The sequence below is a fragment of the Caretta caretta genome, chromosome 1 (assembly GCF_965140235.1).
Source record: "Caretta caretta isolate rCarCar2 chromosome 1, rCarCar1.hap1, whole genome shotgun sequence".
NCBI classification, from domain to species: Eukaryota; Metazoa; Chordata; order Testudines; family Cheloniidae; genus Caretta; species Caretta caretta.
Window position 1 is genome coordinate 187,634,509 of NC_134206.1, and position 13,049 is coordinate 187,647,557.

At 45.7% G+C, this 13,049-nt stretch overlaps 1 protein-coding gene across 9 annotated transcripts in view; it reads right to left on the minus strand.

Annotated features, from left to right (window-relative positions):
* Positions 1 to 12,752, minus strand: part of ILDR2 (immunoglobulin like domain containing receptor 2) — a 48,754-nt gene extending 36,002 nt beyond the window's left edge. For 2 of the 9 annotated variants that reach the window (XM_048869503.2, XM_048869467.2), the window contains exon 1: positions 12,352 to 12,751. In XM_048869503.2, the coding sequence (XP_048725460.1) occupies positions 12,352 to 12,397 (46 nt within the window). In that variant the 5' untranslated portion in view covers positions 12,398 to 12,751. Of the gene's footprint in view, positions 1 to 8,285; positions 8,376 to 12,351 lie in introns of all 9 variants that reach the window. The other 7 variants (XM_048869536.2, XM_048869493.2, XM_048869515.2 and 4 more) reach the window with 5 other exon arrangements.
* Between the last annotated feature and the right edge of the window lie 297 nt (positions 12,753 to 13,049).

Sequence of the window (13,049 nt, forward strand, 5' to 3'; positions counted from 1 at the left end):
AAACACTGGTGAAGTCCAGCACCTCGCCATTGCTCTATACTGGGGCTCGCCTGGCACGTGGAGGCATGGTCACCTGGAAAGATTCGCTGAGAGCCCTCCATGCCTGGCTGAGCAAACAGGAAGGGGATTTAAAGGGCGGGTCTGACGGTTGGTCACCCGAGGACAGGGCAGCAGAGTTCAAAAGGGATGACTAGAGTGGCTAAAACAGGCATTGTGGGACACTTCTGGAGGCCAATCAGAGCGCATTAGGTGTCCACACTGGCACTGTGGCACTCCAGCAGGAGCGCAACAAACATTATTCCTCTCGGGGAGGTGGAGTACCAGGAGCGCTCCAGCCGCGGAGTCCGAACGCTCTACATGCCTTGCCAGTGTGGATGGGTAGTAAGGTAGAGCGCTCTTGGCGGCTTTATTGCGCTATAACGCACAAGTGTAGCCAAGGCCTCAGTGCAAGCTTCCCATGCAGGGGTCTCCTTCTTGCACTGCAAGGACCACTTCTAGCAGTTATTGTTTAAAAAGCATTATCAGAGTCCTATTAATGTACACGGTTCTTTAAAAGCACAGATAAGGGATATCCCCTGCCCCAAACACCTCACACTCTAATTAAGACAAACAGGAGGCAAAGGGCTGGCCTACACTTAAAAAGTTTTACCTGTATAACTATATAAGTTAAGGGCGTACTCTTATTTTTGCTGACATAGGTTATGTCTGCACTGGAGCTGGAAGGTGTAAATTCCAGCTCAAGGAGACATGCCTGCACTAGCTCTGATTGAGGTAGTGCGCTAAAAACAGCAGTGTAGCTGTCACAGAACTAGCAGCGGGAGGGGCTAGCCACCCTGAGTATGATCCTGTCTGAGACCATAGGTATGTACTTTGAGCAGTGAGCCACTGCTGCAGCAGCAGCTACACTTATGTTTTCAGCACACTAGCTCAATCAGAGCTTGCACAGGCATATCCTCCTGAGCTGGAATGGTCACCTGGTGTAGACATACACAGAGTTATTCTGGTAAAAACCCTAGTGTCGAGACAGGTAAGCTGGTATTAAGGTACCTTTTAGTTCCCAAACCATAATAAACTATACCACTTTATGTGCTTTTATACTGGTGTAAACGTATCCAGACTTATGGGGAAGGAGCTGCCATTTTAACTTTACTGGTTAAAGTTAAAGTGGCAAAGCTTTCTGATGTAGATAAGCCAAAAGACATATGACAACATTTCAGGAGAGGAAGGGTTAGGATATTGTTGCTGATTAGGAAAAAGAGGGACTGATTGCAGAGATGGGTTGTAAAGAGGGATTTGAAAGAGAGAGTGGGTGCTTGACAGAACAGAGAGGACAGGGAGAGTGTTCCAGGCACAAGGGGCAGTATGGAAGAAGGGCTAATGGCATGACTGGGGGGCATGGGCGACAGGTATCATAGGCTGGGGGAGGCTGAGCCTCCCTAAACAGCCTGGCATAGCCCTGCCCATGTGCTGCCTGCCTGGTGCTCTGGGGTTGGGGTGCTGTGGCCACGCTGCCCATATGGCGCTCCGGGGCTGGGGGCAGTGCTCCAGGGCTAGGGTGCTGGGGCCACTCACCCAGCACTCTGGTTCTAGGGGTGCTCAGGCAGCCCGGAACTGGGGGGGGCTGGCAGCCACAGTGGCGGTGCTCTGGGCTCCAGGAGGGACAGAATGGGATGGAGAGGGGCGAGGCCTCAAGCAGAAGGGGAGGGGCCAGGGGCTAGCTTCCCCCAACGTCCGGTTCACCTGCCACCTATGACTGGGGGAAAAGGAGGCAAAGGGAGGAGAAACATTGGGATGAACACAGGAAGTGTAAGGGTGAGTAGGAGGAAATGAGATCTAAGGTACAGACGGTTAAATTTAGCTGGAAGGTACTCTTTAGTAACCCAAATTAAGGTATAATATGTTTAGCAGTGTGAAGAGGGTAGAAGCCAGACTGTAAGAAATCAAGGAGAGATATGGAGAAGAATGAAGTCAACAAGGATACTCAAAGATCTTGGAGATGGGAGCTAGGGTAGTAGTTATAGAATGAAATTAGAATGAAGGAAGGTTTCTTTAAGATGGAGAAACAAGAGTGTGCTTGAAGAGAGAGGACAATGAAAGCAGAGGAAAGACCAGTTAAAAATAAAGAAGAGTCAGCCAGGGACACGGTAGGTGTGAAGGGATGTAGCCGCAGGAGGCAGTTTGAAGGGTTAGAAGCAGAAAATAAGCAGAGATCTCAGAATTTGGAGCAGAAGCAAAGGGACTGGGGAATGGAGAGTCTTGGACTAATGTTGTGCCTTTTCTTTTTGAAGAAGTTAGGAAGGCACAGTGTACAGAACCAATTCAGTCACTGGATTGTGAAGAGATTGCAACAAAGAAGCCTATTAGTGCCAGTTTGGGGGGATAGAGATACTTGTCCACTAAGAACTGGGCTGGAGACTCCCAACTTATTTCACTTGGATACCAAAACCCATGAGAACTGGTAACAAACAGCAACTACTTCTGCCTTGGGCTGAATTTGAACCTGTCACCTACTGAGTAAAGGCACCATTTTCCATTCTCAATACCTTCCCCCATCCCCGTGCTTTGTAACAAAACTGCGTAGGAAATAATATGCATGACTCCACACTATCTGCACCCAACACAGTGTGTGAAATTAGCTGACCAGATGACCCATCATCTTGCTGCAGCTCAGCTGATAAAACAGTGACTCTGCAGACACGGTGGGTATTTAAATCTTTCCCTTGTGAACTAAGTATTTGCTTAGCAAACAGTTACTTTCAGTGAATTCTACTTGGTAAAGTCCCTTCCCTGCACAGCCCACTTTCCTGTTAATGAGATTAACGGCTTGGGCAAGCCAGGGACGGCTTTAATAAATGATTAGCAGAGCTTTAGCAAACTCATCTGATCAGCCACCTGCACTCCCTTCTGAAGATCCACATAGGGGAAAAAGAGTGGGAATGTGTGGGACAATACAGTATAGGGGTTCTGTTTCCATCAGACAGTATATGGGAAGCATATGATGAGCAACTTGGCATCTTCCATACATCTCAACTCTTCTCTTATCCACTTGCTTTTTGATATTCTTTAAGATGCAGTGAGATGAGATGAGAAACTGGAGCAATGGAAATCCTACTTCTAGTTAAGCCCTAATACACACACACACACACACACACACACACACACACAGAGTGTGGAACTGGGAAATTATAAACCTGTTATTTCTTTTGCTAAAAAATCTGAAACTGTTCACTCATTACACTGCTTCTGCTTCAGCAGTAGCCATCTAAAAAAAGATATCTGATTGCTAGGTTCCATTAAAACACAGTGAAAACATGATGGTGGCTACATCAATGGTGCAGCAATAATCCAGATGCAGCTAGCAGTTTAAGTTTCCTCACCTCCAAGAAATGTGGCTGAATTTGAAAGAATCATGAGGACAGAAAGCAGTTCATGTGTATACGAAGGTGAAATACAGAAACCTGGACTGTTTAGAGAGAAGAAGAAAAAGAAACATGATGGAGGTTTTAAAAATGATGAAAGGTTTAGTCATGAGCAACTGATTGTGTCTAGAGAGGGACTGAATTTTTCTATGTTTGGGGCTTGCAATACTGTACAGTATTCCTCTTTTCCTGCTGATTCCTTTCTAAGCTCCCTCTAGGGTTCTAAATTATGTACTGCATGTACTCACTCCTGTACTATGCAATCTGCAATAGACACAAGAGATACCAATCACTTTTGTAGTGACTAAAGAAAATTTACAGGAAGTGATTACATAATGTAAAGGTAAGCTGAGGCACTTACATTTGCAAGCAATGACTGAATCAAATACATCAGTAGAATTTAAGAAGGTCCTGGCTGTGTCCGTTTAGCAGTCATTTATTGTAAGAGAGGCGATTAGTCCAAACTGATGAAAGCATAAAATGAACTTTATTCTTAAGGTCACCAGGTGACCATGCACAGAGGTCTGTCTAGGTACTTATAGGGCCCACACCACCAATTGTCTGATTAGTATGGCTAATGCTATGAAACCACAGAACCAGCATTCCTCGGTTTTACATAACTTTGTGCATATGAGAGAAAGATGATTATGTATGTATGAAATCAGGAGTCCCTGGAAAATGGCTTAGGAAAATCTCTGTAAAAATTTAAATCAGGAGGCCCAGGAACCTGGGTTCTGAGAGAAGGAAAGTGGAGTATATGAAAGTTTATGATGATCAACAACTGACTCAGGCAATGGTGCTATAAGGAAGGCTATGGGATGTTCGACCACTGGGAGACATTCAAGGACAGAGGACTCTTTCTCATGGGATGGACTCTGCGTGAGTAGGGGGGAAACAGACTTCCAGGAGGTTGGCACCACTGATTAAAAGAGCTTTAAACTAGTAATTTGGGGGAGATGCTCAAGTAATCTCCATTGCAGATTCTAATATTGAGCATGAGGAAAATCAATTAAGAGAGGAAACAACAATGGAGAAAGGAATAACAGAGGATGTGATGGAATGAATACAATGGAATCTGTTTGGTCAAAATCACTTTGGGCAAGACAGGAAACAGAGGCTCCACTAGGACAGTGCTTGGGGTCTGCTACAAATCCTATGGATCTGATTTGGATATAGATAGAGACCTCTTTAATATTTTTAATGAAATAAATACTACTGGGGATTGTGTGATTATGGGAGACTTTAATTTCCCAGTACAGACTGGAGGACAACTGCTACTAATAATGGTAAGGCCCCAGCATTCCTGTATGTTAAAGTCATCAGATTTCTTCATCAAATAGTCACCAAACCAACAAAAAGGTGATGTCATTTTAGATTTGGTGTTGGTAAGTAGCGAGGACCTCGTAGAAGAAAGGTTGTAAAGGGTAGCCTTCGTCTGAGTGAGCATGAGTTAATTCAGTTTAAACTAAATAGAAGGATAAACAAAAATAAGTCTACAACTAGGGTCCTTGATTTCAAAGGGCAAACTTTACAAAATTAAGGGAATTAATTAGGGAAGTGGACTGGACTGAAGCACTTAAGGATCTGAATGCAAAGGTGGCAGAGGCTTGGAATTATTTTAAGTCAAAATTGCAGAAACCATCTGGAGCCTGCATTCCCAAGCAAAGGGGGAATTTGTAGGGAAGAAATGCAGACCAAACTGGATAAAACAAGCATCTCAAAGAGGTTATGAGAAAGCCTACAAGGAATGGAAGAAGGGAGGGATCAGCAAGGAAAGCTACCTTTTGGAGGTCAGAAAGTTTAGGGAAAATGTGAGAATTGCCAAAAGCCAAGCGGAGTTGGACCTTGCAAAGAAAATTCAAACCAATAGTAAATGGTTCTTTAGACAGAAATAAAAAGAAAACAAGGAAAGAGGAAGTAGGACGCTAAGCACTGAGGATGGCGTGGACATTAAAGGCAATCTTGGTGTGTCCTAACACCTAAACAAATACTTGGCCTCCATTTGTAATAATGGTAATGAGGAGCTTATGGACAGTGGCAGGGTGCTTAATGGGAAAAAGGATATGGAAGTACAAACTACCACATCTAAGGTGGAAGCCAAACTCAAACTGCTTAATGGGACCAAATCGGGGGCCCGGATAATCTGCATCCAACAATATTAAAGGAATTGGCACATTAAATTGCAAGCTCAACAGCAAGGATTTTTAAGGCATCTGTCATACCCTATGACTGGAGCTTTGCAAATATAGTAACTACATTTAAGAAAGAGGAAAAAAGTGAACTAGGAAATTATAGGCCTGTTAGTTTGATCTCAACTGTATGCAAGGTCTTAGAACAAATGTTGAAAGAGAAAGTGGTGAAGGACATAGAGGTAAACATTAATTGGGATCATACACAACATGGTGTTACAAAAGGCAGATAGTGCCAGATAACCTGAGCTCTTTCTTTGAGAAGATAACCTGAATCTTAATAAAGCATTTGATACAGCTCCACATGGGAAATATTAGTTACATTGGAGAAGATGCAGATGAATATGAGACTCAACAGGTGGTTAAGGAACTGGTTGAAGGGGAGACGACAATGGGTCATGCTGAAAGGCGAACTGTCAGGCGGAAGGGAGGTTACTAGTGGAGTTCCTCAAAGATCGGTCTTGGGACCAATTTTATTTAACATTGTCATTACTGACCTTGGCACAAAAAGTGGGAGTGAGCAAATAAAATTTGCAGATAGCGTAAAGTTGGGAGGTATTGCCAACACAGAGGAGGACCAGAATATCATGCAAGAAGATTTGAACAATCTTGAAAATTCGAGTAATAGAAATGGGATGAAATTTAATAGTGCAAAGTGCAAGATCATGCATTTAGGGACCAACAACAAGAATTTTTGCTATAAGTAGGGGACAATTCATTTTGAAGCAACAGACAACAAGAAAGACCTTGGTGGATTGGTTGATCACAGAATGACTATGAGCCATGAAAAAGGCTAATGTAAGCCTAAGGTGCATTAGGATATATTTCCAGTAGAAATAGGGGAGCATTATTACCATTATACAAGGCACTGGTGAGACCTCATCTGGAATATTGTGTGCAATTTTGGTATCCCGTGTTTAAGGAAGATGAATTCGAACTGGTACAGAGAAGAGCTACTAGGATGTTCAGAGGAATGGAAAACTTACCTTATGAGAGAAGACTTAAGGCGCTTGGCTTATTTAGCCTAACAGAACCAAGGCTGGGGGGAGATATAATAGCTCTCTACAAATACATCAGAGGGATAAACACCAGGGAGGAAAAGGAGTTATTTAAGGTAAGGGCCAATGTTGACACAAGAACAAATGGCCATCAATAACTTTAGATTTGAAATTAGATAACAGTTTCTAATCATCAGAAGAACGAAGTTCTAGAACAGCCTTGCAAGGGGAGCAGTGGGGGTAAAAAACTTAACTTGTTTCAAGACTGAGCTTGATAGGGTTAATGGAGGGGATAGTATAATGAGATTACTTACAATGGCATATGGCCTGCAACTGCTATTAGCAAATATCTTCAATGGCTGTAGATGAGACACTAGATGGGGAGGGCTCTGAGTTACTATAGAGAATTTTTTCCCCGGTATCTGGTAACTGACCGCCATATTTGGGGTTAGGAAGAATTTTTTCCCAGGTCAGCTTGACAAAGACCCTGGGGTTTTTTTCACCTTCCTCTGTAGCCTGGGGCATGGGTCACTTACTGGTTTGAACTAGTGTAAATGGTGAATTCTCTGTAATTGACATCTTTAAATCCTGACTTGAGGCTTTCAGTAACTCAGCCAAAGGCTAGGGATGTATTACAGGTGAGTGAGTGGGTGAGTTTCTATGGCCTGCAATGTGCAGGAGGTCAGACTAGATGAGCTCGATGGTCCCTTCTGGCCTTAAAATTCCATGAGTAAAGAAGATGAGAGCCAGTGAGTACATAACTAAAGGGATTTGGAATGTTATATAGAGACTTTCACCTCTTGTTGCTGGTTTGAATCCAGTCCAATTAAGTACCTTCCAAAAGTCATTACTATCTGATTGAATGCTGGTAAGTGACTTATGGGAAATGAACTGTGGCCTCAGTCCACGCCCAGTGGACTGGTGTTCTTACCATGGGCAATAAGTGTCAACCTTGTTAGTTAGCAAGAGACCAAAGTTTGAATAGGCCATAGAGACTGAACAATACTTTTAGCTCTAGAGGTGATCCTCCAGGCCAGATCTGAGGTACATTGGTGGAGTAGTGTGGGGAAGCATGTACTGCTGCTGTACCTATTCCATGGACAAAGCGAGAGCCACAGACAAATCACCACTAAACTCAGAAGAAAAAGAAGGAAAAGTGGGAAGAAGAAGGCACAAACTGTGTAAACCATGAGTCCCAGGCCATGGAACCCCACTATGAAAACATTTGGCCTAGAATCTAATCTTGATTCTTCAACCTAACAAATGGCAGTAGACACTGGCCTTTTCCTTGATCTTTCCCATTCACTCTGATGTGGCTCCATGGATGCTCCATGCTCCTGACTTCACTGGTGGGCTGCACTGCAGCACAAGCTTGAACAATCCCTGCAATGTTCAGGATTACCCCAGGCCTTTTACAAGAGTCAGGGATCCATCAGAGGTCACCCTCTCATCAATAACCCACCCATCTCATTAAACTCTCCGGATCACGTGACATTCACTCCTAACAACTTCACACTGTTGCCCCTTTGTTATATTCCTCAAACCCATGGGTATACGTTCAAGTAAAACATTAATACAGTTCTACTCACTGGATCAAATACCACCCATCCCATTACTGACTGAAAGTCACTACTATCTTATAGTAGTTTCATGGCATCTGCTATGTGGTCTCAGCTCACCATCACAGTAGGGTTGCCAACAGTCCCTTATTACAAGGGATGTCCTTTATTTTTTCTTCTCTGTGCAGCAGGATTGGGAGTTGCTGAGTGCTGCAAAAAGGAGCAAGAAATACCTTTGGTGAATGTAGGTGAGTGGTGCTTATCATTAATTATTATTATTATTAATAATAATACTAATAATATCGGGAAGAAGGAGATGCGAGGGTGCTAAGAAAACAGTCCCTTATTTTTGAAATACAATGTTGGCAACCCTACAGCACAGAAACCACTTTCAGAATTGCCAATAAATGTCAGTCCCAACCAGGAGCCCTAGAACTGAATGGGCCATCCGTGACTGCTACTCTGACTGAGTTCTTGAGTGCATTAGTACTTCCACCACTGCTAGCACTACTCACACGCAACCTGTTGGGAATAATAGGTAAGAAAACGCACACAGGTCAGTACCCAGCTGCACCTAGCTCATGCTTGGCACAGCTGATTGGGGGCAAAGCTGGCTAGAGTGCTGCTCTAACTTACAGCAGCTAGAGCAGTTCCCTTGGGGCCAATCCAGCACTGCCTCCTTTGGCCCCTGCCCACCCTCAAGGAGCCCTAGCACACCCACCCAGCTGGGGTTGGAGAAGCAGGGAGAGTAAAGCCAGCTAATGAGCTCACACGTGTTCAACAAATTGTACTTGTCCTTCCAGAATGTGGGGAGAATATCCTCACTACCACCTTCAGTCAAAGAATAAACAAGAAACAGCCCTTTATTCTTTCAATGCTGTCACTAAAACACCAGCTGTCAGGCACTTGGGGGGCAGGAAAAAGCCAACCAAACCCACTGGAATTGACACAGGATTTTTTGAAATTGCAGTAAGAAATCACAATGCACAGAACCAAACAAAAGATAAATGCAGGGGCCGAAAATGAAAGGCAAACAAAGGACAGAGAGGAATTAGCTGCTGGGAGGAAAGGAACTGTGAGTACTGATTTGAAATTTCTCAGCCCACCTACAGGAAGGAGGCGGGGAGTAGAGGGGGCGAGAATCTGTTTCTCTCTTATGTTTGTCTCTCTGCTTCCTCTCTGTCTCACCCCCTCTTTCTTTTACCCTTCTCTCTCCTTCCCCCACTCCCACTCTCTTTTTCCAGAGAATGAATTTGCTGATTTGGCTGAATTGGAATTCCTTAACTTGATACAGACCTTTAATTCCTCGGCTTGGCCAGTGGGGAGAACTAAAGCCTGCATCCATGTTTCTCAATCAGTCAGTCTCTCTCCCCCACACACTCTCACACACATCCCTTTGCTTTCTTCCCACTGAGAGGAGACACAGAGGACCTGAACAAGCACTGGGAGACAGTGGATGGACGGCAGGAGAGAAGAAAGCTGATATTGAACTCATTCACAGAGTCCAGCTCAGCAACAAAGGATGCCCTCATATCTATCGGCACACTCAGCAACTGCTAACCTGTTGCCTGTTTTAAGGCCTTTGTCTACTGGCCGTCAGCGCCAATCAGTAACATCCTGAAAATCAAGCACCAGACAAGCTGGGAAGGCTCTTACTGCAGTAGTAACTCTTGTTTCATACCAGTCTTACTTGCTCCAAACTGCAGTCAATACCAGTCTTACTTGTCAATTGCCCAGTGTTAGATCCTTGGGAATGTCCTGATCTGGAGCTCCTTGAGAAGGAAGAAATATCAGCAAACTCTTACGGTAGCAGGTGGAATATCCTGATCTGCAGATCCTTTAGAAAGGGGAAATGTATCTATTCCATGGTGTTAGCCTGCAGATCGTGCCCAGATAGGAAGCTCTTTTAGAAGGGAGGAAATTTAATACCATGTTGTTAACTACCAGGTCGGGGCTCCTTTAGACAGGGCATGGTGCAGGGCCAGATATAAGTAGCCCACTGTAAGCAGACAGGCACTAGTGTAGTGGTAATTTTGGAAGTGCAGGAGCTCTAAACCCACTTATTGAAATGTTAAACTACGGCAGCAGCCAGAGAGGAGGAGGTGGAGGATTGGAAGCTGCCTGAGCCCCAACTGATGCAATGGAGAGGTGGTAGGGAGCTGTAGGAAGCACTGGTACTGAAGTGACTCAGAATGAAAAAAGAGGGGGAAGGGAAGGAAGATAGGTGGGTGCGGGAGAGAGAGGTGCTGTAAGGTGAAGCTGATTTTGTTGTCTGAATCCTGAATCTGGGTAGGAGTGGGAAGTCTGAAGGCCCTTTTATGGGAAAACTTTGGAAAACCAGATACCACCTAGAAGCATTTTAAATTAAAAAAATGTGACTCCTCGCTCTCTGACCTCATTTTCTTTTCTTTCTTTTTACTTCAGTTTCCCTGATTAGGTCAGGCAACGGTGGCCTTTCCCTACTGCTCCTGCAGTTGCCTTTGCCTGCACTGGCTCCTTGAGAGGCAGCACCGCCGCCCTGTGACTGACAAGGGGCTGCTATTCCTTCATGGCTTGTTATGTGACTATTTGGTTAGTCTCATCCTGCTGTTTCTCCCTTCTCCTTTTCTTCCCTGACTTGCCTTCGCTCCTAGCCCCATTTTCAGTCTGTTCTTTGTTGTCTGTTTCTCCCCTTGCCCATTCCCCTGCCCCTTCTCGAGCCCGCTCCCCCACTGCTGTCAGGTTCTGTTTCCCAGTGGCTCTATGTAGGCTAGACTGTGCCAACTGAGCACTGCCCTGAGGAGGACAAGCAAGAGCCACCCATCCCATGTGAAGTTGGGAGAGGGCTTGTGCAGTCATAGTCCCTCCCCAGTTCACTGGGGAAGCATCCAGGCTGCCCCATCTTTGGGTGCTCCCTACACCAGGCCTGGCCCCCTCCGTGAACCAGTGCAGAGGGTGGATGCAGCCTTGCCTCCTTCACACCCTTTTGGACTGGTGTGTGCTGCCAAAGTTCTTACAATTGTTCCTGGCCCTCGTGTGGGCATGTCTGCTGGGAACCAGCCAAGGACAATCTGTTCCTCTGGGTTCACACTGTCTCCTCCCCGAGGCCCAGTACCTCCCTTTCACACTCCCACACACCAACCCATTGAGGCGATCCTTCGCCACCAAACCCCCCAATTCCTGCTCACCCTAGTTAACAGTCATCCGCAGTGGCACCATCCTCAGCACCCTAGGACAGAAGTGCCTGAATGTCGCTCTGGTCCCAGCCAGACACATCAGACCCAAAGTTATCAGACAGGGAACCTCAGAGGGAATTTCTCAATCTGACACTGTCTGGTAGGGAGCAATCTCCCTCTGATTCTCTCAGCTCAAAGTGAGGAGGGAGAGGGATGCAGCAGAAGCAATACCAACCTGAGGGGAAGGAGGAAGTGGGGAGCAACTGATGCCCCCTAGCCAGGAAGAAGCAGAAAGAGAGCAATACCTCCCTGGCCCACTCACCTGGAAGGCAGAGAGCTGCCACCCTGACCCATTAGCCATGCACCATTTCAGTGTCAGGACCACTGTCTAACCCTTAAGCCCCAAATCTCTGTGAACACTACCTTTTGGGGGCATGCAATGGGGTTTCAGGATATCAGAAGCCTTCTCCCCATAGATATTGCCAGATCACTCTCACCTCTACCTGTCCTCCTGTAGGCCCCCAAGGGACTTCTCAAACCTTGGATTTTGGCCAAAGAATACAAACCACTGCAAAAATATCAGTGAGGACTCCCCCAGGTTTCTCCTTCCTCCCAGCGGGAGGTGATCACCCCCGTTTTTCTGATTGATTCTCCAACACCCTACACCCAAAGCCCAACTGCATTTGAATTCCATGTTGAAACTGGGAGGGAGAAGGCTAGGGGTAGGACGGAATATGTAAAAGAGGGAATGCTGGCAGGGAGCAGCACTGCTGTGACCTAACAATGCATTCCTGCCTCTAACTTCCATGACCCTGATAAACAACACACCAGACTTTGCTAACTGAGACAAACACACATTCACCCTGCATTTCTCTGCATGTCTCTCACTCACACCATCACAAGATGTAATCCTCCCCCCACCACTGCACCGCGTCGCCAAGGACTTTCACACACAGGCTCCAGGCAAAGACACAAGCGGCACCCCATGGAATCCAAAAAGTTATTCATCTTTGTGGTAGGCAAACCCTTACCTGTTACCCACAGCAGAACGATCCATCCTACCAAGAATCCATCCATCGTCCTTGTCTTTCCATGCAGAAAAGAAAGACAGACAGGGGGGAGAAAAAACTGAAACCACAAAGAAAAATAAAGAGCCCTCCTGGTACGAATCAACTGGCACCTAAGTATTCCCTTCACCGTTATCTGCGGGGCTCAGCAGCCTCCCAGTGTGTGAATCGGAGAGACTTCTGAATGGAAGCTACCACTGTGTTGGGGACGACAGGAAAGGTACTTTTAGGTCCCAGGTTTCCACTCCCCCAGTGACCTCCAGATCAATCTCAGATGAGATTGGAAACCTCTGCTTAGCAAGCTATAGTTCCACAGACTGAGCCCAAACAGAAGGAAAGCTCTTTTTTTTCCACTCCTCCTCCTTTTACACCCCCCCCCGTACTGCAGGCTCCTGTGGTAACTGGAGTTTCTAAATCACATGGCTGTCCATTGAAGCTGTCCAGGAGCAAAAAAGAGTTCACCACTGAGCAATCTAGTGTCTAGTGGTAGGGAGCGAGACAGTGGGTGAGAGACAGAGAAGAGCAAGCTGAGGAGAGAGGCTGTGTGTGTGTGACAGACTAGATCTAAGGGGCAGAGAATGCATGCATGAAAATAGAACTGAGGAGCACAGAATGCATGTGTATATAACAGGAATCAAGAAGCACTGTGCCTGCCTACACAC